The following is a 26,984-nucleotide window of genomic DNA, read 5'->3' as shown; positions in this document are numbered from 1 at the left end:
GTTTTAGCTGGGACTATATGTCAGACTTTGGGATGAATGACAAATTACTAGCAAAACTAAATTATATAAAACCACAAACCCTAAATTCCTATACCATTCAGGGTGTTCATTAGTTTCTTTTTTTTTAACCTAAGCAACTTCTTTAATTTTACATATAATTGAAGAGTAGTTATCTCTTTTTTTAAATCACAAAAATATGAGTTTCAAAAGATATAAAAAGATCCACAAATATTGTTAGAGGGCCGAGATAAACAAGATAGGTCATGGTCGAAAAGCATGGTCTAAAAGCAATTTAAAAAAAAAAAAATGTGAAATGCTTCTATTTTATACAAAAAAGTTTAAAACATTGAAAAATTAATATGAAACAGAAAACTGCAAAGGACAACATTCTAAATACAAATCTACAAAATATGAATATATGCAAAAGCAATTGCTTTCATGATACAGCTACAAAGTAAGAGCACATTTATAATTAAAACACCCATTTTTGTTGTATTCAGAAATAGTGGTGCATTTATCATGGAAAGAGAATATCTCCCTTGCTTCTCGGGAAACACTAGGTAGACATAACATGGGAATTAAGCAGCTATAATCTCTGTAATTAGAAGCCATGTAGCTCTAAAAAGTATGGAAAGTTGGGGTGCCTGGGTGGCTCAGTAGGTTAAGTGTCCAACTCTTGATTTCGGCTCAGGTCATGATCTCAGGGTCGTGAGATTGAGCCCACCTCGGCCTCAGCTCTGCGCTGGGCATGGAGCCTACTCAATATTCTCTCTCTCTCCCTCTGCCTCTCTCTTTCTCTCTCTCTCTCAAACATAAATAAAATCTAAAAAAGAAAAAAAAAGCATAGAAAGTATGTTGCATGTTTGAAGTAGATATTTGTAACAAGGACTCACTTCACACTTCACATCCTAAACCAGTTTCCCCACTGAATAGCAGCCACATTTTAAGGTCTTTTCAAGTAGGGATGCTCAGGCTGAATGACCTATCCAGGTCAATTTGTTGCTTTATCTACTTATTATTAAATACTTAAAAACTTTAGATAGTCACATTCATTCAGAATATGCACAAACAAGAAGACCTGTGGACTGTCTAGTGTTTTAGGAGTCTTGATAGGGTAGTTTTGTTTTTTGCTAAAATATTGAGGATTATTCACTTATTTTCTTTATATACCTGTTCAGCTAAAGAAGAAAACCGTGTGTGTTTGTGGATGTGAGTGTGTGCCATATACTTATTTGTACATAACATACACTGAATTCCACAGAGAATAAAGTATTAATGTTTTACAATATTAGATTATACATAAATTATGACTTAGAACAGAAGCCAGTTAACTACAAGTTATATTTTTAGTGCAAACTAATTATTCTCAAACACTGTCAGTATTTTTAATTGAGTCCTTAATTATTTTGAACATGATTTTCATTTCATACTGTCTAGAAATTAGTGATGTTAATAATCTCATGTGTCAGAGGTAAGACTAGTAAAATTACTACTTCAAAGCTTTAATGAGTGAGGAAAAATCTTTTTGAAGACTATTTTTTAAGAGCAATATTAGGTTTACAACAAAATTGAGAGGAAGACACAGCAATTTCCCATATAACCCCTACACTTACACATATATAACCTCACTCACCTGAATGCTACATTTTTTACCAAAGATTAATCTACATCCACATATCATAATCACCCGAAGTACATAGTTCACCTCAGGGATCATTCTTGGTGTTGCACATTCTGTGGGTCTGGACAAAGGTATAGAATGGGCAAATGACATATACCCATCATTATAATATTTTAGAGAATATTTTCACTGCCCTAAATGTCCTCTGTTCTCTACCCATTCCTCTCTCCCACCTCCCTATCCCACCACTGGCAACACTAATCTTTTTATTTTCTCCATAGTTTTGCCTTTGCCAGAATGTCATATAGTTGGAATCATACAGTATGTTGCTTTTTTAGATTGGCTTCTTTCTCTTAGCAATGTGCATTTAAAGTTCCTCCATGTCTTTTCATGGTTTGATAGCTCCTATCATTTTTTTAGCACTGGTTAATATTCCATTGTCTGGATGTACCACAGTGTATGGATCCCTTTACTAGCTGACGGATATCTTGGTTGCTTCCAAATTTTGGCAGTTATGAATAAGGATTCTCTGAATAACAATGTGCAAGTTTTTGTGGGCATAAGTTTTCAGCTCCTTTAGGTAAATACCAAGGAGCACAATTTTGGATTATATGATGAAAGTATGTTTAGTTTTCTAAGAAACTGCTAAACGATCTCCCAAAGTGGCTATACACTTTGCATTCCCACCAATAATGAATGAGAGTTCCTGTTGTTCCACATCTTCACCAGCATTTGGTATTATAGGAAAAATCATAAAACTTCTTTATAATTACTAAAATAGAATACACTGGAATGAAACTGCTTTGAAACTTGCCATCCAAGACTTTCTGCTTCAAACACCATGGGGGTATCCTATAAGCACCAAATCACCTTTTCGGTCTTCACCTGTTATTTCTCATAGTGCTCAGCCTATAGACGCCCATTAACAGTGGTTGCCTAAAAGGATTAACTGGAAGGTCACTCTCAGTTACATATTTTTGAAGTGGCCATTCTCAGTTTAATTTACCATCTGAAAGAAAGGTATTGTTTGTTCTAACATGAAAATATTACCATCACAGTTTGATCTCTCATCCTCTTCTCTTATTTGTGTAATCGACTTAACAGGTATGTCAAGGATGCCACAATGCCATTGACCCTGAAGTGCAGCGGGTGACCTACAACAATTTCAGCTGGCATGCGTCCACAGAGTGCTTTTTGTGTTCGTGCTGCAGCAAGTGTCTCATTGGGCAGAAGTTCATGCCAGTAGAAGGGATGGTTTTCTGTTCAGTGGAGTGTAAGAAGATGATGTCTTAAGAGGAAAGTACCAAGCAATATTGAGCCATAGCTATCCTAAATGGTCTGCATTTCTACTGTAAAATGCAATTTGGAAAAATAAATGGAAAAAAAGAAACTGTAAAGGAAACCAGGAGATTTTGTTCAGTATCTTTCTTTGCTGTTTTTCCTTATCAATTTTTTTCATCTCAATTTTTAAAACCTGCTTTAAGCATTTGATTTTTAAAACAGTAAAGAATTTTATCTTTCCTTAGCTTTCCACATGTAAAATCTTGGAGGTGGAAGCTTGGGTTTAATTAATCTTCATATGCCCATCCCCCTGTGCCAAACAAAAAGTATATATATATATGAACACTTAAAAATTAGTGTGCTGAAATGGAAAGATGCACACTGCTAGTTCTATATTCTTCTTCCGCTCTTGTGTAAAATGAAAGGAAATTAAACTTGCCCTAATGCCAAGGCTCTGCGTTTATTGCCTTATCTTATTCACTGAACTTTGTAGTGATACTAGGTGAATTCTTTTGACAAAGAAAAGAGAAACGCAGCAGACTACAGAGAGCTGTTATCATTCTAATGCCTTTGCTCTTTTCTCATTTAGGCAGAGGTAGCTTTATTGCATTTCTCTCTCTTTTTTTTTTTTTTTAACTTGCCTTACCTCACAGCATTCTCTTTGTAAGCTGTTGACCTCTATCTGTGGCCTTAAATACTTTATTGTCACATGTGGCATCCGCTTTTTACTTCTGTAGATGATTTCTGGCTTGGACATAAAAGTCAAGCCATTCATTTATGTTTTCAATCCAAAGAACATGTATACTTTTTGTACCCAAGAAACTATCACTTGTACTGATTGCACTTGCCTACCATGGTTTGGATAGATTTTTTTTTTTTTGCATGAACTTATTTTCTAATGGATACTGTTGTATGATGCTTCTAAACCTGTTCAAGGGTATATATCAAAAGTCTTCTTTGCCTATATACTTCCATCCTTAGATATTTCTAATGTTTATTTTTCCCTATATACTTCCATATATAGCTATGCACTATAAAAATGAAACTGAATGAATGATACGTATATTCAAAATAAAGTCTCTTTCACCTCTGCAATTGTACCTTTATTCTTCATAGCCTTTCCCTTAGAGAACAAAAAAATTCCATCTGCAGTTGAGCATTTGTCACAGCAGGGGGCGTTGTCTCCACAGATAAAGCCTCAAACAATAATAAAAGCTGTTTCTGACAAGACAGCTTTTCGTTATGAAGGGATACATTTTATGAAATTTTTTTTTTTTTTTTTTTGGAGAGAGAGAAGGGGAGAGAGAGAATCTCAAGCAGGCTCCACACTCAACGCAGAGCGCCACACAGGGCTCTATCTCAAGACCCTAAGATCATGACCTGAGCTGAAATCAAGAATCAGATGCTTAACTGAGCCATCCAGTTGCCCCTTTTATGACACTTTTAAATAAATCAAGCAAACAACAAATTTAAGTTGCTGGTTTTTCAATTCATGCAGGAGTTTTGTCTTTCAGAAAAGTGTCATTTTAACTGAAGTTTGGGTAAGCTATATCCTTTTGAGGTGAATCTAACAAATACTGCTCTTTTACTTAAATTGTTTTTTGGCTTTCTAACAATTTTTTCCATGGCTACTTATTGTGAAAAAGGAAGCAAATGTGGAATAGTAGTGGATGAATTCTTCCTAGTTTAGCAGATCATGAGATTTCTTCTTTTTTTTCAGTCTGAAGTATTCCTGTCATAGTGGGTGTAGTGGTTTTCTATGACACATACTCAGAATAATTTGCTTTGGATTTTTTTTTTTTTCCCAGCTCATGATTATTTGGCTGATAGTGCTTTTCCTAAATTCCGTATCCCATCCCACCCTCACATACTATCACTAACATACAGATAGACACATTTATTCCTTCTGCATTATGCCTTCCGCAGCCATGAAAGTATCTTGAACACATGTCACTTTATCTAAAGAAGTAATCTAATCCTGCATACAGTTTTAAATGCTTATATCACAAATGTCCATCATTGTCTATAAATCACTTTATGCTTGTTCTTTTTACCTTTATCTCAAATGGCAACAAATACATTTTCTGTACCATTTTTTCCACAAAGTTGAACAAGTTAACTTTCCCAGGCATGGCTAAGTGGGAATAAATTGAAACAATTCCCCTCTGTATTAACATGGCCACTCTTCACATGTCTCCCTGCACAACCTACATTCCTGGGGCTGAGGTAGAATCAAGCTGTTTGGGGGATGTTAGACGCCTAAGAAAACTGACCAAATCCATCATTCACTACCCAAGATATTGATTGCATGTATGTTAGGCATTTCCTAAAAGAATAAAGTACTTTGCCTGGGAAATACACAGCCACTGGGTTTTACCCTTTACCCTGACTTATTTTCAGTTGGGTCTTATAATATAAGAAAATGAACTGTAATGAAATGTATGTAATAGAATAGAATGAGTGCTATTTTTAATTGTGAATCAGGTTGGTTTTTTTTTTTTTTTGAAATAAAAGTCTTTTAAATACTTTGTCCTATAACAAGAGAATAAGATAGTTACTAGATTCTCTAAGATTTATTTTTCCTCTAGCATTTAGGATATGCTCACCCCCTCACTCTCCACTATCATTTTATATTCTGCATTGTCCTCAGTTCTAAATAATGGTTTACTTGGTACAGGAACCAAAGTTAAATCCTCTCCTTGAAATAAAAGATAGGGAAGTAATAAATGGAAATCTGTATCACCCAAATCCCATGTAAGTTCTAATTTTCAGAGATATAGCTTATCCTTTCTGTAGTCAATATAGAAGTCATTAACTACCATAGTCTATGCAGTTAGCACTAGAGAGCTACTCTGGAAGGACTAGACTTGGAAAAGAATAGCAGAATATGAACCATGATAAAGGCACTACAGAGAATAAGGGATGTCTTTTTCCCTTCTGCAGAAGCCACCATCTTGGATATTAAAAGGTATAGCGGGGACTTCTGATTCTCTTATGCCCTACTCTGCAGTGGGTACTTGAGAACAGAGGGGTTTCTTTCCTGACCCAGGAAGTTCAAAAGATTTTGACACATCGGTTGTTGAAGAATACCGAGGTGAGGTAATACATTTATCCTTATTAAAAGAATCTGACATGTTAGAATGATTAATCATGATCTCATTCATAGAAACTGGACATATCCTGTTCATCTCTAAGCAGAATTTTGCTTGTAACCCTTGGATACAATAATAATTTTGAGAAATCAGTGGATTTCAGTTATTTGATCCCATTAAGAAATACGAGTTGCTTAAAAGACACACTAGCCTTTCTATTGGTTGTAGAATATCTTTTTTTTTTCCTGAAATGAGGGCCTGTGAAGTTTTTTTCTTTAATCAACTCTAGCTTGAAACTTCTGTAACCCTGAAATCTTAAAGCATAGATTTCCAAATCTGACTTTGAAGTATTTCGGCCCAATTTTACCGGCAAGAGATTCATTATTGACTTATTCTTAAGAAATTTCCAACATGCAGTGTTTAAGTTCATCCAGCCTCACCATGGTTACCAAAGAGACACCATAACCCAAGATCAGTATTAAGCCTTTGCCTCAAGATGCCCTGGCATATCTGAACTTGTCTTCTGGGCATTCGCCTAACTGCTCAGAAAACTTATGACTCCATCAATGTCTCCATAAAATAGCATTTTACCACAGATTCTTACTAGATATGCTCTGCCCCTTCCTGACCTCTCCTGATTTAAATGCTCAATGACAACTTTGATGATTGCACTGAATACTCACAGATATGAAAAGGACCCACTCTGCTGGGGTATACGGGTGTGTTTTGAGCACATAACCCGACACACATGCTTTCTTCATTAATTGAATCTTTTTTTTATATATTTATCAGATATTTAAATAGCTTTAGCTAATTATTTTGTCTCTTCATGGGGAACAACATGTCATTGTAGCTTCTATTTAATCTGATAATGTATTTTGAAACACTCAAAATATCATTAACCTTTTATACTTGTTTTGAATAGCATTTTATGCTGACATTTATGAAGGCTGCTATTGATTTTTCTTCAATGATACTTTACCCCAGAATATCTTGACCTTCAGACAATAACAAAACAACTTGCGCCCAGTTATCTTTACTAGAGTCTGCCATTATTGAATGCAGAGACGTTAGAGTTGATGCCCCCATAAATACTGACTGTGAAGGCATCATGATATAGTTTAAGCGAGGGCTGGATTTAGGAATCTAGAGCTCTTCTGGCCGAGTCCCATTGATTGTTTCTCTTCTCACAGTTATAGCTGAGTACGATGGGGGACAAGATCATTGGATTTGAGGAGTCTAAGAAATAATGGGCCCAAGTGTAGGATAGACATCTAGAAATATGTTGAAGTCACCAAGAATAACAATAGGGAAAATGGTTGAGAGAAGAATGAGCCAGAGGCCAAAAGTTATCAAAAAATGTGAAGGGGTATCCTAGAATTTGATTCAAGATGACAACTAAGGGTAGAAATAGGTGGTAAAGTCTGAGGCCATCTACTATATATACTTCAAAGAGCTGTGATTTTGTTAGGGGAAAAAAAAGGAATTAGTGGAAATGCCAACAGAGGACGAGGAAGACACTGACACGACAGGCCCTCTGGAATGTCTGTATGAGAGCAAAAATAACTGGCCTCTACTAGAGAATTCTACAGAAGAAACAGAGCATGAGGGATAACTATCAGCTGGAACAAGGAGATGAAGCAGTTGAGAGTACAGGGAGTTTGCAGTTCACAGAAGTTGGAATTCATAGGACACAGACGTAAAGTTAGGGAGTGTGGGAAGGGATAGGGCCAGATTAAGGGATTTACAAAGCAGAATGGATATCAGATTTCCAAATGAGGCCAAAAAATCTAGACGCCTGGAGTAAACAGAGCTGAGAGACATACCAAGGTTAGTTCCGGTAGTTTGCTAGAGAAGAATGAGTAATCAATTAGGAATGCTTTTGGCTGTAAGTAACTACGAACAGGAGTGGTTTAAAGACAAGACATAGGCTAGTCCAAATTTGGCTCAGAACAAGCTCTTTTTAATCTCTCTGCTCTGCCATCCCATACTCATTGCCTTCCACTCTCAAGTTTGTCCTTTTGCTCAAGTGCCAATCCTTCACATAACAGCACCCAAAGTGTAAAGCAGAGGTGGGACAAAAGGGTATTTTACTCTCTTAACAAGGAGAAACATCTTTTCCAGGAGCCCCCAGCAGACTTAACTACCCTTCCATTTCTTGGCTAGAACTAGGTCACCTGCTCAGAGAAAAAGGAAAGCTATAAGTATGGTTGACTTATCCCATCATAATTCATACCCTAAGGGCTGGGCACATGGTCACCCAGAACAAAATTAATTTGCTGACAATAGGAAGAGGGGTAATGGCTGTTGAATTGGCAAACAACTCAACACTATGGTGAATAATTATTTAGAGTTCAGAATCTATGGATCACTATGATGAATGATTAGAGTTCAGATTCTTTAGCTATAGGGTATAGGGCTGCTGGGCAGCTATTTAGTTCTGAAGCTTGGGGTTTCTGTTGGCTTGTGAGATGAGACAGGGGCATCATTTGGGGTATCTTTGTTAGGCAGAATGCCAGAGAATGACCAGAGATGATGTGGAGTTACAGCAAGAGATACTGTGAAGTTCTTGCAGTGACTGGTTACTAAATTTTTGCTTGGCTTTCTCCCCACTCCATCTCATTCTATCTATCTGATCCATTTCAAGTCACAGGTCATTGTTACCTCCTCTATCAAAGTCTCTCTCTCTCTCTCTCTCTCCCTCCCTCCTTATATCTTCTTACTTGGTTCCCCTACCATGCTGACTTATCTGACCATCTGAAACATTTATTTGAATCTGTCTATGCCTGCCTCTCTAATACCATAACCAACACTGTAGTTGATGACCTCACTGTTTCTCGCCAGGGATATTGTAAGTTCCTATCAGGCCTTCCTGCTTAGAGTCTCACCCTCTCACCCTCATGCTCACTCAGTGGTTCTCAAACTTTAGTATGCAGCAAAATCACCTGGAGGGCTTGTTCGATACAAATTGCTGGACCCCACTCCCCAGAGTTTCTGAATCAGAAGGTCTTGGGTGGGGCCTGATTATCTGCATTCCTAAAAAGTTCCCAGGTGATGCTGATGCTGATATCTGGGTCCACACTTTGAGAAACATTGTTCTGATTCATTCTTTATTCTTCTCCCAGAGTGTAATACAAAGATGGAATTTCTATTCTCCTACTTAAAAATCTAACAGCAATCCAGCCTCTTTTTCTAACTGTCCATACATATACATTGTTATCTAGCCACACCCAAATGCTTTCTTGAAGTTAGCAACTTCTTTCATACATCCATGACTGCAAAGGTTGCTACCACTAAGAAGCTGATCCACGACACTCTCACACCCTACTAAGTTTGTGACCCATCCTCTGTGCTCCCACAAAGGTTTTGATCTATACTACTAGTTTACTTATATCATTGCCCTAATTGAGTTCAGGAATATAATATTATTCATGTTTTTTTCCCTGGAACCAATAGCACTTAACACATGATATATGCCTCCAAAATAGTGAATAACAAAATGAATCAAGTGACATATGAATAAGTCATGAAAACCAGGTAAGAGTTTCACTAGTTGATATGGAATTCATTTGGTCAATTTTTTTAAAAAATGGATCAGTAGAAGAAATATAGCTCAGTAAGTTAAGAAAAAAATTTACTTGAATTTTTAAAAAGGGGTAACAAGGATCATAGTACATAGCACTGCCCTCAGCAATACTTATTAAAATTCCCACTCCTCTCCTGCCTGTTTTCTTTACATCTCCAGCTGCTCTCTCTCCACAATGCCCCCAAGCCCCAGTCTTACCAATTTCTCTTCTCTTGCACTCTGTCATGTCCACTTCTCTCCATTGCTTCATTCATGCATTCATGCACTCACTCACAGTCAATCAATAATTATTGAACATCTGCTCTATGCCTGGCATGGCTGCAGGCACTGGGAACGAAGTAGTGAACAAGACAAAATCCTTGCTCTCATGGTGCTTTATGTTCTAGAGAGAATAGAAGAATTCTAACACATAAAATTAAATGTGGCCAAATGGGGAAAATAAGATTCAAGATGAGAGAATATACAAATAGCAGGAGGTCAAAGCCATTAAAAATATTAGATAATAATGGCCTGTATAATCGCTATTATGAGGTTGTAATTGTTCTAAGATTCTAAACATTGGCCTTTATCATAACATGTGAGAATTGGGATCCTCTTCAATAGACTGAGTGGGTTGAGGGAAGGCTGTGAACTCTCCCACAGGAATCATTTATACCCCACTGCCTAAGAAATTACTATCAGAGCTTAGTCCTGAAGGGGCTCAGAATGAGCCTTCCCTCAAATGCCACTTTGGCATGTGGATTATTTTGAGCCGAAGTTAATCAAGGCCCAAAGACTTGGAAAAGCTTTACCTTCCCCTTATCTGCCTAAAAGAATTTAGAATATGGGCCAGGTGTGGTAAGCTGGGGGTAAGCTCAGCATGGTCTGGAGATCAAATTCCTCTCTGTGTCCCATTGTCTCTGAATGGTATGGCAAACATTTGTTTACCAAAACATTTGTTCTTCCCATCTTCCTGTAATTTGTCTTCCTCCTCTTTGAAGTCTCAGACTCTGTACCCCCTTCTTAGTTCTGGATGGTATATAAACCTCAACTGCTTAACTGCCTGTGGGGTCTCATATTCTTATGGGGCTCCAGCACATCTGTAATTGTTTGTTTTTCCCCTGTTAATCTGGCTTATATCAATTTGTCAGCCAAAGAACGTAGAAGGGTAAAGTAAAATTTTTTCTCCCTAACAGTGCTACCAGGTTCTGATTCCAAATTCCCCAAAAAGAAAGTCTGACCCCAGTTGTTTCACACTGGGCAAACCAGTTTATGCCTAGAGGTCAGAGTCATGCAACCTTTACAAAAAAGTTAAAAATCTCCCCAAATGAGGTTTTGGGGGGCAGAGAACAGAATGGAAATAAAGGCAGGTAGGACCAGCAGATCTATAAGATGACTATTATAAATAAGTATATAGTTGAAAGGCTAGTGTGACATTGGCTAGATGATAACCAAACTTATCTCCAGTGGGACTGTATTTCCCAGCAAGAGCCTTCTAGGCTTGGCCATTAAAACTCAAATTTCCTTAGAAGATGGTGGAGCCAAGAGATAAAGGAGATAAAGGAGGCTCTCTTCTCCACACTGTTGCACACTGGAACACGATGTGAGCAAGAAGTAAGATTTATTGTTTTAAGCCACTGAGATTAGGGTTATTTTTCATGGGAGTTAGCCTTTCCTAACTAGTACAGATAAATAAAGCAGATCGTTTGCTAATTCTACAAACATACCTTGACTAGGTCAAGTGTTATACTGGGATACTGGGAAACTAAAGGTGAATAAGGTAAGACTTCTGCTCTCAATTCTTCATAGTCTCATGGAGGAGACAAACAGGTAAACAGAAGATTAAAGTAATGACCACCTGTTCCTGAACAGAGACAACAGAAATGATCCTAAAGTGACTGAGATATTGAAGTATCTTCTCCAATAACAGAGGTTATTTTCATTATTTTCCTAGAGTAGTGGATAGATAAATAGAAGCATTGCAAAAACAGAGTGTAAAATACCTGGTCACAGTGGGATTGAAGGACAAGAGGAGTCAAGGACAACCCCAAAACCCATTCCTGCCAATTGGAAGAATGGCAGTGACAGAAATGGACAAATCTCCTTATGGAGGAGCTAGGTTGAGAGAAAAATGAATCTTCTTTGGAACACATTGAGTTTGAGACAGGTGTAGGGGTATAGTTTGGAACCTGAAATCTGAATCTCAGGAAAAACTGGCTAGAGATGTAGATAAAGAAGTCAATAAATAAAAGTTATGTTGGCATCTCATATTAACTTAAAAAAAAGGTCCTAGTCTTCTTATGAAACATGACTATATGTCAATGATACTTTTGAAGAGATTTTCATGTTACTTTCTATTTTTCCAGGGTAAAATTAAGAGAAGTTTAGTATATTTTCTCTTTACTGAAGAATTAAAAATTATACTAGTAGTTTTGGTACTTCTGTTTGGTACAATAGACATTGAAAGTTCTGAACAACCACTTAACCTGTTTGTGTCTCAATTTCTCCTCTATAATATGAGAGTATCAATCCCTATGTGGCAGATTGCATTTTCAAAAACAACCCTAGTAATATTTGTGGTCTCACATGTTCTCCCAGAACCTTGCCACTCACCATCTGGAATCTATCTTCCCTCCCCTTGTGCCTGAGGGGGACTTTGTGATTGCTAGGATGAACAGAATGTAGCAAGCATGCCTTCCTAGGCTAGCTCACAAGTGTGACCTCTCTAGCCTATCTCAAGAGATGGGGCCCAGTCATTATACTGTGAGGAGGCCCAAAGTAGCCCACTTGGAGATTCCATGTGGGGAGGTCCATATGGAGAGGAACTGGGGCTCCCTGCCCAATGCTAGCATCAACTTCCAGACACAAGTGAATGAATCTTCAAATGATTCCATCCCCAGCCTCAGGTCTTCTAGCAAAAGCCCCAGTGTCAGCCGAGACAAGCTGAACCCACTGTGTCCTGTCCATATTCCCAACCATAGATGCCATGAACATAATGAATGGGTGTTTTATGCCACAAAATTTGGGGGTAGTTCATTATGCAGGGCTGGTATCTGTAAGATCTGCTGAACAGAATTAGTTGACCCATAAAGGAGAAATCTTGCAAAACATGTAAATTTACTACAAAATGTTATTTATACAAATACTGTACTTAAGATTTTAACTCATCCTTCTATCTGCCCTTCCTCTCCCTTGGCTCAAAGATTTATACAAATGTGCAGTCTTAATAAACATAAGTCCATAAACTCTATCTGTAGAGTTTATAAACATAAGGAACATTCATAATAATCCTGACTCAGAAAACCTGGTGAGTACTGTTTTCAAGACAGTACATTTTGGAGGTTAGGATCACAGTCCTGGAGAAAATGGAAGGCCTATATTCCTACTGGAAGTTCTTGAATTCCTATACTGGACAGTGGAATCCTCAGCATTCCAGTTGTCAGGATGAGAAACACCTTTAGTGTTGCTAAGGATTCAGTGGGAAAGAATTTAGAACACAAGGGCTTGTTCATTCTCCAAGTTTTCTGAAATAAAAATCATTTATTTAAGAAAGATTGAGAGGGATCCACAAGGTCCCAAGTACTATGGGTGTAAAACCATGTACAACATAAGCCTTGCCCTCAAGAAGTTCATAATCTCATATCTTATAAAGGAGATAGGTGTTCAATCTATTGTGATAAATGTTGAGATAAAATCTGGAGATTAGCCTGGAAGTCTGTCAATACTTATAGTTTATCAAAGAACAGTGGGAATGCAAGCTGGTGCAGCCACTCTGGAAAACAGTATGGAGGTTCCTCAAAAAGTTGAAAATAGAGCTACCATACGACCCAGCAATTGCACTGCTGGGTATTTACCCCAAAGATACAAATGTAGGGACCCAAAGGAGTACGTGCACCCCGATGTTTATAGCAGCAATGTCCACAATAGCCAAACTATGGAAAGAGCCAAGATGTCCATCAACAGATGAATGGATAAAGAAGATGAGGTATATATATACAATGGAATATTATGCAGCCATCAAAAGAATGAGATCTTGCCATTTACAATGACATGGATGGAACTGGAGGGTATTATGCTGAGCGAAATAAGTCAATCAGGAAAGACATGTATCATATGATCTCACTGATATGAGGAATTCTTAATCTCAGGAAACAAACTGAGGGTTGCTGGAGTGGTGGGGGGTGGGAGGGATGGGGTGGCTGGGTGATAGACATTGGGGAGGGTATGTGCTATGGTGAGAACTGTGAATTGTTGAATCACAGACCTGTACCTCTGAAACAAATAATACATTATATGTTAAAAAAAAGAAGATAGTAGGAAGGGAAAAATGAAGGGGGAAAAATCGGAGGGGGAGATGAAGCATAAGAGACTATGGACTCTGAGAAACAAACTGAGGGTTCTAGAGGGGAGGGGTGTGGGGGGAGGGGTTAGCCTGGTGATGGGTATTAAAGAGGGCAAGTATTGAATGGAGCACTGGGTGTTATACGCAAACAATGAATCATGGAACACTACATCAAAAAAAAAAAAAAAGAACAGTGGTATGTGAGTCATAATCAGTTTTTTACCCAATTTCTTACAATATTTTCTCACATTTAAAAATGAGTTACTTCCTTTGAATTGCAATTTATATACAATTTAGGGATCTTACCTTCAATGTAATTAAGCATATATAAGACTGAATTGTGGGGTGCCTGGGTGGCTCAGTCTGTTTTAAGCTTCGGCCTTCTGTTCTGGTCATGATTCCAGGGTCCTGGGATGGAGCCCTACGTCAGGCTCCTTGCTCAGTGGGGAGTCTGCTTCTCCCTCTCCCTTTGTCCCTACCCCCCCTTGCTTGTGATTTCTCTCTCTCTCAAATAAATAAATAAAATCATAAAAAGAAAAAAAAAGTGAATCGTAAGGGGGTATATAGAGAGTTTGGGCAGTCCTGCTTAACAAAGGCATATAGTACATTATTTTTTTTTTCTCCCACACATTTTCTCTTTCTTTCCTTGTTCCAAACGAAGTTCTGCTCATGGACTTAACATAGGGCCTGGGAAGAGAAGCTGGAGGACCATATAGGACCACAGCGACTTCAAGTACTTTCATTCTGAATTGATTTTCCACACCCCACCTCATTTTCTACCAAATGGCACTATACCCAGTATTTCCCTGTACAGTTTTGCAAAATCTATGAGGTAACTGTAAAGCATTATTGTTGAAATCATCATCACCATTTAATATTTATTAAGGATTCCCTCTGCCCTACGGTGGCGTAAGACAGAGCAAGCACATCCAGCTAAGCCCCTGCTACAAGGGGTTGCATTCCGGAGGGAGGGCTCAGTATCCTTACTGAAGGCTGAGGATAATTCTGCTTCTTACAGAACAAACATAGGAATTTCTATTACTTATTTCTAGCCAAAAGGTTTTTGGGGGGACGATCATAGAGGCTTTTTCAGAGTACTTAATGTGCATTTTACCAAAGGAAGAGTTAATAGCTTTAGAATGACATTTTCTAGGTGTGTGTGTGTTGGGGCAAGCATTATTATGTGAGAGCAAATTTTGGCCAAAACATTGTTTTAAACAAAGTTCATTCTTGGTCACTCTTTTTTTAATTATTATTATTATGTTAATCACCATACATTACATCATTAGTTTTTGATGTAGTGTTCCATGATTCATTGTTTGCATATAACACCCAGTGCTCCATTCAGTACGTACCCTCTTTAATACCCATCACCAGGCTAACCCATCCCCCCACCCCCACCCCTCTAGAACCCTCTTTGTTTTTCAGAGTCCATAGTCTCTCATGGTTCATCTCCCCCTCCGATTTCCCCCCTTCATTCTTCCCCTCCTGCTATCTTCTTCTTTTTTTTTTTTTTTAACATATAATGTATTATTTGCTTCAGAGGTACAGATCTGTGATTCAACAGTCTTGCACACTTCACAGCGCTCACCATAGCACATACCCTCCCTCATTCTTGGTCACTCTCTTTTTAAAGTTGCCTTATCATTCTTTTGAACAGCAGAGCTAGTCACTGTTCTAAATGCTTTATACATATGCACTCACTCCCTCGGAGGTAGGTTTTATTATATCATTTTACAGATAAGGAAACTGAGGACAATGAGATTGTGTAATTTGACCAAGGCCACAAAACTAGGAAGCTGAAGAACTAGCATTTGAACTTTGTCAATCCAGCCTCCCCATATTGCCATACTGACTCCATGTCTTTTCCCTTTCATATAAACTATACCAGGACCACATAAAAATAGTTTTCTTTTGCTTGTTTGCCCTTCCAGAGATTTCTTCCATGCACATTTGCTTTAGCCCATCTTGTAGAGAAAGTTCTCTCGTTACAGGGTTGCTCCGCATTGCATTGATTCTGGGTCATGCAACCAGCAGCAGCCCCATGTCAGCACGTTAAAGACAAAACCCTTTCTGTTTCTGAACCAAATCCCTCATATTTTGAGCCGAAAACAAGAACTGCCCTGCTGAGATGCCAAGGGAAACATACTTATATTATGAAGTTTTCTAATAAATGTTTTGGAGATTTTAAAGGGGCAGCTTTCTAAATATCTGAGGCATATACAAACAACCCAGACACCCAGGCTAGCTTTGCAGCCCAGTCTTTGTTTCTGGGTTGTATAATCTTCCTGAAAACCAGCATAGCTATTGCAAGGCCCATTTATCAATTGTCCAACAATACCAACAAATGTTTTCTAGGCTTGAAGTAATCAAAATGGTGTTCCAGGTCTTTGATTTTGAAATGTGCATTGTGACTATAATTTTGGCATTCTTTCACAATTTCAAAGTGAAATCAGAGGTTTATGTTTATAAAATTTATAATCATTCCACAAAGTTCAAGACGTTTGGCAGTACTTGGGAAACTTAAAAAGAGTAATAAAAGGTTACCACAAGGAATTCAAAGCTGCCTTGTATGGTAATGCCGATTCAAACCAACACACACTCCGGCATTACAAGTTTCAGGGTGGATCAGTATGAATCTGCAGACATAGCTAAGGACAACACAGTGGCTTGCCCATTACACAATGAATAAGGGACTTCAGAAATTTTACAGTTAACGTCTCAGCTTTGATAACATATTAGGGAAATGAGAGAGGGAGAAAAAAAGGAAGGTGGAGAGACAGAAAGAGAGACATTGTGTGCTTTGGGGGCCTCATTTACCATTTATTAGCCTCCTGGACTGTTTTTTAGCATCAGCAGCTCTGCCTTCCCTTGCAATTGTAAACCATGCACTTCTGCCAACCTGGAACGCACACTGTGTTCCTGCCCAGCCCCAGCTCAGGCTGAATCCGTGCCCTCTCAAACCCTGCTAGCCCAAGCTCCTGATTTGTTGGCAGCCAGTAAAAGGGGTTTCCGTAGGAATCATCGTGTGTGGGAGGCTGAGTGGTATACCCTACACAGTGCCATAATCTGCATGGAATGTATCTGAAATAGAAGACAGAAATCTAAGGTTTAGTTCAACATCCTTCTTCAAGTACATTCTCAAGAAATTGGAGTGCAATACGGAAAAATCATGATGTCTCTTCTGCTATGGAAAAGTTTATTCCCATAAGTTTGTCTCCAAAAGGCCAGGACCCAAATTGAACACCTTCAGGCTCCGAGGTCTCTGATTAGGAAAGAGTCTGGTTTTTGGCCCTTTGAGATGACTCAGTTTTCCTGTTCAGGTAATAAAAGTAGTCCGTCCCTTGGTGAGCTGAAGTGGAAAGACATGTGGTTGAGATACACAGTTGCCGCAAAGACTTCCATCAATTCTGTTGAACAAATGTAAAGTCTGATGGGTCACATCTTTAAAGGCAAGAAGAAGGCTAAAGAATATTACAAGAGAGATGTGTTTTTAAAAGTCATAATAGACGTGAGAACACTATTTTCCACCATATTTCTTCACTTGTTTACACTCAGTTGAAGAAAATAGGCTTACTTATCAGCAACATACACTTATCTGGCAAAATGAATTAAGACCACCTATCAAATTCTAAGTGTCATTTCACTTCAAAGAAACTAGATATGCTAACCAAATCTTTTTTTTCTTCTTAATCTCATAAAATACCCAAATAATCTTAGATGAAAAAAAAAAAAAGACTGGTGAAGGCATTTTGAATGAATAGAAAAACTGCAAAATTTGTGGCTATAAGCTTAAAATTTGCCCTAAAATCTAAATGTATCAAACTCACAAACTATAGAGAATAAATCATGTTTCAGAAATGTAGAATGTACATATGCCCCAAAGTTTTCTCTGGTTACAAGGCAATAAAATGACTATACCTTCTTACTTCATGAATCTTATAAATGGAAATAAGTCTGATACCTGGTGATTTTGGTTAATATTAAAAGAAACGACTCAGCTATTTTGCTCACATACCTTGTAATATATATTTCCAAATATAAGTGAGTGATGTGAGAAAAGGAAAATTAATAATAAATAAACTATGTTAGATATTTATAGTTGTGGCTTGATACAAAAGTCCTCTCACTATCAGTAATCTGATATGGTCACCAAGTAGAGCTGATGTCAGCAAATTCACCAGATAACAGTCTTGTGAATATGTAGAAAACATCGAACTTGTGTTCATTCATTTATTCAGTAACCAATCGCTCAGAGTTTACAAAAAGACTCTGATGTTTACAAGGTGTACAAGGAGCCAATGAGCTTGTACTCACCAGATGGGGAGAGAGGCAGACATGCAAACAAGTAATTATCATGTAGTGTGTTAAGCCCTCAATAGAGGGGATGCATGAAGGGAGTCAAGATGAGAGCAGAGCAGATTTCAGGGGGGGAGGCAACACTGGAACTGGGTCATTAACAGGAGTGTAAGTGATCCAGCAGGAAAAGTGGTGAGATGTTGTCATACTGTGATTTATGATAAGAAATACATATTTGGTCTTCATCCAGTTCATGGCACAGAGCTCTTAAAACCCTTCAGATTTCCTAAGTGACGAAAGAGATAAAGGGTCTTCAGTTATTCATAAGAAACCCCTTTCAATCACACCTGAGTTTGCCAGAGGAACCAACCATATGAATAGAAGGTTGGAACTTTCAGCCCTCTGGAAGGGGAGAGAGGCTAGAATTTGAGATCATTCATGAATGGCCAATGATTTAGTCAATCATACCTAGGTAGTGAGGCCTCCATAAAAATCCAAAATGACAGGGTTTGGGGAGTTTCTGGGTTGACAAATATGGTGTTTTGTTTGGAGTACGTTTCTTTAAAATGCCAATGTCATATCCAGGGGGATATGCCCAGTAAGATGTGCCTAAAGTTCTGAAAAGAGGGGACACTGGAGTCTGAGACTTTGAGAACATCTTTACATAAGACTATCTCCACCTGCTGGTGCTTTTAATTAAATGGCAGCTTCTCTCTTCCAACAACTTTGGCTGACCCAGAGCAAACTCAATTTTAGCTTGGACTTAATCTTTAATCTCTAAATATAATGTATGAAATTTTACCACCTTTTTGATGAGCTAGACTCTCCCCAAAAGGGTATGGACATAAATCACTTACTTACAATTAAGTTTTGAAGAAAAATTCAGGTATATTATATTAAATAATTGATTCTCGGAGTGCCTGGGTGGCTCAGTAGGTTAAACATCTGACTCTTAATTCAGCTCAGGTCATGATCTCGGGGTCCTGGGATCAAGCCCTGCGTCAGGCTCCGGGCTCAGTGGAGAGTCTGATTGAGAATTCTCTCTCCCCTCTCCCTCTGCCCCTTCTCCCCGGCTCACACGCTCTCTCTCTGTTTCCCCCCTCCAAATAAATAAATAAATAAATAAATAAATCTTTCAATAATTGATTCTCAGTTTTATATTAGGGATCAATAGCCATAACCTGGCTTCCTAGACTTTAATGGCAATGAAGAGCATTTTGTATATGTTCTCAAAAATTGAAAATTTAACATATTAGCTGAGATTTAAGATTCCTCAAGAACACCCATTAGCCATGTTTTAACCTTCCTAAACTTCACAATCTATAGAGCTTGTGTTTCAGGGGTAACTTGGATACCAGTCTGATAAAATTAAACAGCATTACAGTAAAAACAACATTTGCTTTAATAAATACTTCTCTTTAACCTAAAACTCTAATTTTATTAGAAAATGGGGAACACTGATGCTAAAATAGATTACACTAGCTAGGCAAGAGAATGTCAGGTTTTCCAGACCTCAGGGTACAAAAATGAACAGGCTCAAGATATTTTGCTGAAATAAATATTATCTCAATCTTGTGTACATAAGGCAGTTTCAACTTTTCCAGTACCAAATGCAAGATATTCTTGTATGACTTTTGCCTGTTGTGAGACACCAGAGATACCTTCCCATCACGCTGTGACACCAACTCACACTAACAAGTAAATACCTTATGCACAATGTCTTTCCATTTCTTGGAGCAATTATTTGGGTAACAGTACAGTAACCCTTCCACTCTATTTCCTGGACTTAAATGCTAATCAAATCTTCTCAAACAGACTGTCTAGCCAGGCTGCCTGGGTTTGATTCTGACTGCGCCTTATTAACTGTGACCTTGGAGAGGTTGTTAAATCTCTTTGCGCCTTGTTTTTCTATCTGTAAAATGGAACACTGACAGTACTTAGAGCTGTGATCACACTATGTGTCTTATCAGTTAGCCAAAGTAAAACGAATCACCTTCGCCAGGGTGAATAAAGGTTCTAGCTTCCTCCAGGGACTTACCCTTTGTATTATCAAGAAGCTACAAGAATACTTACTTATGTCCAAAGGGTCAGTCCCAGTACTTCTCAACTACAATTCAGGCAGTATTCTATGGGACGAGAGGACTCCACCAGCAATGTCCATACCACGGTAATTTTAGAAACGAATGCCCTCTGAGCTGCTGCTGAGACTGCTGTCACTTCTGTCACCCCAGGAATCCACTCCTCGTGCTCTGCTTGTGTTTTTTTAACATTCCCATGTTCTGGCCTAGAAAAAGGGAATCTGTTTTCCTCTCTACCGCTCTGCCCCAAGAACTGTGGAATCTACAAGACGATCACTGCAATGCAGGAACCCCAAAAGCTAACCAATCACGAATTTTAAATTACCAAGCGGTCTACATTGGTGTTTTCTTTATAAAAGTCTTCAGTAAGTTGGAACAATTGGCCACCTTGGGAAAATATCCTTATCCCAGTACAAAGTTCAGAAAAGTTGGCACAAAGGTGGCTAGGAGAGGCAGGAGGAGTATTACCTGAGGAGAAGCACATGGAGGGGGGGCAGGGGAGGCAGAGACAGAGGTGAGTGCAAAGGAACTGCAAAGAGCAAACTGATGTGAAGTGGGCTGAAGAAAATTTCTCAAAACTTTTATTACGTCTCAAAAAGTAATGTGTCAGAGAGTTAATAAAAATGAAGTTCAAACAGACTAACACATGAATTTAGGATAATTCTACACCCAAATATAGAAGGGTTTCCACCACCATCTACCACCTCTTCAGGATCTTTTGGTTTATGCTCAAGGAGCGCTTTAATAAAATTCAAAATAAAAGTTGGGAATATTTTCTGCTGGGTGATTTTCCTGATACTGATCCACCATAAACCTATATTTTTTCCTACCAAAACTATGGATGTTTTCTATAGAAAATAATTTTTCTTTCCAACATACATTGTCAATAATCCTAGTGAGAAGAAACTGCATCACTACCAGAGGGTGAGTTGAATGTTAATAGCCCTATGTGGCCACCCCAAGGACAATGTGTCAAGAAGGCTCACTGGCCATGCTACACCATCCTGTCTGTCTCAGCCCTTGGGCAGCTTGCAAGGCCAGGGGTGGCATTCTTTGACTTGTGGCCTTGCAGCTGCATCACTCCAGTTTCTGCCTCTGTGGTCCCATTACTTCCTCATCTTTTGTCTGTCAAATCTCTCCTGTGTGCTTCTTATAAAGGCATTTGTCATTGGATTTAGTGACCCTCCAAATAATCCAGGACAATCACTTTATCTCAAGACCATTAATTACATACGCAAAGACCTTTTCTCCAAATAAGGTAACATTTACAGCTCTAGGAATTAAAGCATGGACATATCTTTTGGGGAACCACCAATCAACCCATTATAAGGCCTATGAGGCTGCTGGAGGAGTTGGAGTTGGAGATGCCAAATAGCTTAAGGTGAACTTGGTAGAGCATTAGGAGAGAGGAGGAAGAGGAAGGGGGCCAGATGGGATGTTGGGAAGGGGATAGCTCTGGGGAGTGGTCCCACATTTCTAGCTTCCCATATACTGAATGTTTCTTTCTGTTTTCAGTTGATGTGCTGGCTACATAGTAGCTTCTCTGATGTGTAGGTAGGCCTGTTCCAAAATAGAGCTTTGTCATTATCTCAAAATACTTGATATAAAAAAAATTCTATTGGATTAAAAATCTATCCTCATTAGCAAAGGAAATTTCAATGTTACAGCTGAGAAATAAAGAGATTCCTAAATTTTTCAAATATAATTTTAACTGTTATAATATTTTAATGGTTTTAATACTTTTTTTATTTTATTATGTTATGTTAATCACCATACATTGCATCATTAGTTTTTGATGTAGTGTTCCATGATTCATCGTTTGCGTGTAACACCCAGTGCTCCATGCAGAACGTGCCCTCTTTAATACCCATCACCAGGTGACACTTGCACCAAAAAAAGTGTCTCATTGATGGTAATTATCAAGATTTTGCATCATTAATAAGACTTGAATAGGAAATCTATAAACATTTCAGTTATAAAAATGTGACACAAAAAAATCAGATTCTTTCACCAAAACAAACTTAAGTTTCTCATTTTAAAAACTACAAATATTTGTCATCTTTATATAAAGACCATATTCAATTTCTTCATTAACATGCTGTATTTTTATAATTATATAAATAAAAAATATATAATTTTTTTCAACAAGTCCCATATAAGTGTCTCCAAATTACCTCCAGTTTAAGCCCAATGTAAAAAAAATTGAGAATAACTGACATACGAGATAAGCATGAAAAAAGTGTATGTGTGTGTGTGTGTTACATAAAACATTAGATAGATAAATAGATAGATGATATATACAAGATATATATATGCAGCAGCAGAGGAACTCAGGAAAGAATGAGTAAGGAAAACAAAAAGAGAACTATGATTGGATTTGCCTCAGAGCCAGCAAAGCCCATGGAAACTTAATGACTGTAAGCCTCAAAAAGAGAGCAGTCAGAAGTGATCAGAAGAGGTCAGGAAACTGATCAAGAGAAGCAGGATATTGATTACATATGAAAATACTTTCCAACTCTCTAGCCAATAGAGACTGGCGGTCAAAAATAAACCCAAATGTAATAGTATGGCTATATTCACAGAGTGGAATACATTAGCAATAAGAAGAACAACCTAATAGCATAACATAATAACAAATTCAATGTAACACTTCATGAGCACACGATGAAGGCGATGAAGGCGCACACACGAGTTGTGTCTTTCCACAGTGTCAGCTTTATTCAATCATAAAGCAAAGTTAAATCACAATATAAAGCAGGCCTAGGATTCCAAACTCCATGACATTTCACCACGTGATTAAGCTTGGCTTCTTACACAGCACACGGAGCAGGACAGAAGACAAGCCACACAACAAACAAGACAACAGAAGGGTGCAGGAAGTTCATGAACCAAACGCGAAGTCAGGCTGGGGGCGCACAGCTGAGCTAAGGCCTCCGTCTGGTCCGGGTCAGCTCTCGGCACTGACTGCTTCTCATGTTCCAGCAGGGAAGGCTCTCGGTTCTGTTCGGACATCCATCAGGCAGCGCCTTCGGCGGCAGTTGCCTTTTTTAAGGGGTCAGACATAGAGGGGTCAGGTCTGAAGAGTCTGACTGTTTTCTGCCCAAATCCTTCCCTTTTTAAAGGGAATGGATCGGTTTGGGGTCTCTGCAGCCCTCCTCTGGTTCCGCTCATGATCAGTTCTCCCCAGAACTGGCGTGGGAGCCGGTGATGTCTCCTGGCTGCAGGACCTTACCTGCTTGCGTCATTGCTTGACACTGGCTCCTGCTGGACAGGAGAGACTCCATTCTGCTCTCTGCACATGGCACAAAAGAATATATACTGTGGGGCGCCTGGGTGGCTCAGTTGGTTAAGCGACTGCCTTCAGCTCAGGTCATGATCCCGGAGTCCCGGGATCGAGTCCCGCATCGGGCTCCCTGCTCAGCAGGGGGTCTGCTTCTCCCTCTGACCCTCCCCCCTCTCATGTGCTCTCTCTCTCTCTCTCTTTCTCGCTCTCTCAAATAAATAAATAAATCTTAAAAAAAAAAAAGAATATATACTGTACGATTCCATTTATGTAAAATACAAATTCACTTGTGGTATTGGAAGGCAGGATAGTGGTGATCCTTAGGAGGTTATAAACTAGAAGGGGACTCTGAGTTACTAGTAATGTTGTATTTCTTGATCTGAGAGCTGATTACCCAGGTATAGCCAGTTTGTGAAAATTCACTGAACTGCACACTACCAATACGTACACTTCTCTATATGTATATTTCTTCAATCAGATTTAAAGAGTAGAATAAATGGTAAAATAAATGCCTCTCCTCGTTTTTTTCCTAATGCCTCCTTTTAATTTTGTTGGAAATGTTATTTATTGGATAGAACACCACTGCTCTCAACTAAAATAAAAACAATAAACCAAGGGCTTACACATTCTTCAGCAAAAAGTGTCCTTTTAAAAGTTAGGTGTTGTTAGCATAATTGTAAATGTGATTGGAAATATGGGGAAGTATAACATACTTTTTGATGGAAAATAAGAAGTGTTGTCTCCTCTACTGAGTTTGAGGTAGATTGGAACACAGTTTTTCTGGACTCCAAGACCAATGAGTTTTCAACTACCTCAGGTATGGCAGATCCGGGTGATGGTGATGTGCACTCCTTTGCCCGGCCTCCCTCAGAGATGGGGTGAGGCCACCTGACCAGTGTAATTGATGGATCAGGAGTGGGAAATGGCACACATCACACTGAGGCCAGCCTGACTCCTCTACCTCTCTTCCTAAAACATGCCAGGAAACAAGATTTCACATAACACATACTGAGAACAGGGTGGAAGTACATTTAAGGAAATTATCACTTGTCATTCACATCAAAATGTAACTAGAAAGGTTGGTACAAACAAAAGAATCATTGTTATGTAATTACATGATTTTAAAAATTGCTTTCCGGTATCTTTTGCTACCTTCTTTGAACTCCACTTATGTACCCACACAGCTTTGATCTTGCTAATGTCCTTTGGGTTTTCTGGGGGGTTTTTTTTGAAATGTTGCCAAATAATATTCATCTGAAATTTCCCTAAGTCTCTTTCTGTCTTTGTTTCTGTATCTGTCACTCTCAACCAACACCACCAACGTATTCATTGCTTTTCTACATTCATGTTAATACTACAAAAAAAATCTTATATAGCCATGAGGAAATTTGAGCAAAATGTCAAAATTTACATCTAAGTATTATTTATGGATTGTTAAGTGATAGCAGCCCAGCATCCATATGTTTCAATGATTAAAACTGCTCTTTTGTCTGAAGATTTAAAGAAGAAAATGTTGCAGTGGGAGGAGGAAAGAAGAAAAGGGGAGAAAGGAGAGGAAGGAAAGGAAGGTTTAAGGGAAGGCTAGAGTGTTAGAAATGCAGAGTGATTAGGAGAAAAAGGATATTTTTGATGAAAGTCATGCCACAGAAAGAAGTCTATTGTGGAAGCACTGGGTTCACAGTTTAGTGCTTATTCTTCAGTGTACTTATTTGTTCATTTATTCAATTTATTTAGCTAGCTCACAAAATTGCACCACTCTTCTCAGGCTGGTGGATAAAGAACAGGCAGAAAGATAACTAGGAAACAGTCCAAGAGTTTATATTGCTGGTTACAGCAGTGTCCCTTGTAACAATTTTTTAAAGAACTAGAAGTATGTAGGCCAGTGGTTTCTTCAGAAAAAAACAGTCTTCACATTCCAGAAACTCATGGGGAGGTCATTGAAAAGAACAAGGCGTGCACACAGAAACATGCCCCAGAGAATCAGTCATTCCCTGAGATTCTATATACCCTGCATTCTGGAATGTTAGATTTGCTTAGAAATAGCTGAGGTGATACTGATCTCCCTGGTAAAGAGCGGGAGTAAAGCCCAACAAGGTCATTCACCTTGGGAGTTGGGCTAAGAGTAGGGTTCGTGACCATATTTTTATTTAATGTAGTTGGCTCCTCAGTGGATATGACTGAGGATCCCACAGCTAAAGAATCAGCAAATGAAGAAACCAAGTTAAGAAGGAAAACAACAGCAACAACAACCTTGAATTACAGGGGCAAATATAAGATTTGGTTGTGTGCCAAAAGGATGCCAAGTGGTTGGCGTGGCACATGGTGGTGACGTTGACCGGACCTGGAAATCACAGTCTTGGACTCTAGTTTGCACCCAGTGCAAGTCACTTTTTATAAAGCTGATCTTCACTTTTCTTATCTGTAAAATGAGCAAATTTTTATGAAATGAGTTATAAGACTTCCTCTCATCTAGTACTCTATTATGGCATCCACAAAGCTGTGCTCCGAGGTTTGGCTCATGGTGACAGCCTTGAAGTCAAGCAGAGTTGCAGTGTGGCCTCCTTGGCCTCTTAAGCCTCACATCTCAATCTCTGTTGAGATCTATCTATATGTATTTTTTATTTTATTTTATTTACTTTTTAAGATTTTATTTATTTATTTGTCAGAGAGAGAGAGAGAGTGCGCACAAGCAGGGGGAGCAGAGACAGGCAGAAGGAGAAGCAGACTTCCCGTTGAGCAAGGTTCCCCATGCAGGACTCGATCCCAGGACCCTGAGATCATGACCTGAGCCGAAGGCAGACGCTTAACGACTGAGCCACCCAGGCTCAGTCCCTGTTGAGATCTATAAAATCAAGAATCTGTAGTAATGGAGGCATAAACTACGAGTGTTCTTTCTTTATAAAAGAGTGGTCCAGGCTGTGATCTTTGAGGGAGGTGAATAAAAAAGGAAAATAAAAATGTAGGGAAAAGAGGAATGATAACACAAATACAGTACTTAAGAAAAGTTGCAGATAAAATTGCCTGAGAACCATTGTTCCAAATGACTGTGTTGTAGTCTCCAGATTGTCATTATTTTAGCTTGTTTTGTTTTTTAGTTTCCTTAGAATCTGTGTGTTTTAGAAATTTAGAAGGTAAGAGTTGTCCAAATGAAAATCGAGAGATAGTACCTCCTGTCTTATAGTGAATCTCCACCCCCTCCTTTAATCTGGGTAGTTTTTCAAAACTTAGTTTCACAAATAATGTTGAAAACCACTCAAGGGGCACCTGGGTGGCTCAGTCGGTTAAGGATCTGCCTTTGGCTCAGATCATGATCCTGGAGTCCAGGAATCAAGCCCCGCATCAGGCTCCCTGCTCGGCAGGGAGTCTGCTTCTCCCTCTCCCTCTGCTCCCCCGCCCCCCGCCACGCTCATGCTCTGTCTCTCC

The 26,984-nt window shown here is 38.7% G+C and overlaps 1 protein-coding gene and 2 long non-coding RNA genes across 6 annotated transcripts in view; 2 read left to right on the top strand and 1 right to left on the bottom strand.

Moving 5' to 3' along the window:
• Window positions 1–3,997, top strand: part of TES (testin LIM domain protein) — a 47,506-nt gene extending 43,509 nt beyond the window's left edge. For all 4 annotated transcript variants that reach the window (XM_045864372.3, XM_045864376.3, XM_045864375.3 and 1 more), the window contains one exon: window positions 2,726–3,997. In XM_045864372.3, coding sequence (XP_045720328.1) covers window positions 2,726–2,914 — 189 coding nt within the window. In that variant the 3' untranslated portion in view covers window positions 2,915–3,997. The remainder of the gene's footprint in view (window positions 1–2,725) is intronic.
• A 1,478-nt stretch (window positions 3,998–5,475) lies between these two features.
• The window catches only part of LOC135362081 (uncharacterized), a 28,593-nt gene continuing 7,084 nt past the window's right edge, over window positions 5,476–26,984 (top strand). The window contains exon 1 of the long non-coding RNA XR_010406414.1: window positions 5,476–6,001. This is a non-coding gene — a long non-coding RNA (uncharacterized LOC135362081). The remainder of the gene's footprint in view (window positions 6,002–26,984) is intronic.
• The window catches only part of LOC129045470 (uncharacterized), a 196,556-nt gene continuing 191,971 nt past the window's right edge, over window positions 22,400–26,984 (bottom strand). The window contains exon 4 of the long non-coding RNA XR_008505234.2: window positions 22,400–23,570. This is a non-coding gene — a long non-coding RNA (uncharacterized LOC129045470). The remainder of the gene's footprint in view (window positions 23,571–26,984) is intronic.

Source organism: Mirounga angustirostris, unplaced genomic scaffold, assembly GCF_029215605.1.
Source record: "Mirounga angustirostris isolate CCGP_5_RB_7025 unplaced genomic scaffold, mMirAng1.0.hap1 SCAF_12, whole genome shotgun sequence".
Taxonomy (NCBI): Eukaryota; Metazoa; Chordata; class Mammalia; order Carnivora; family Phocidae; genus Mirounga; species Mirounga angustirostris.
Note: the sequence above shows the minus strand (reverse complement) of the source record. Positions and strands in the feature narration are given on the sequence as shown.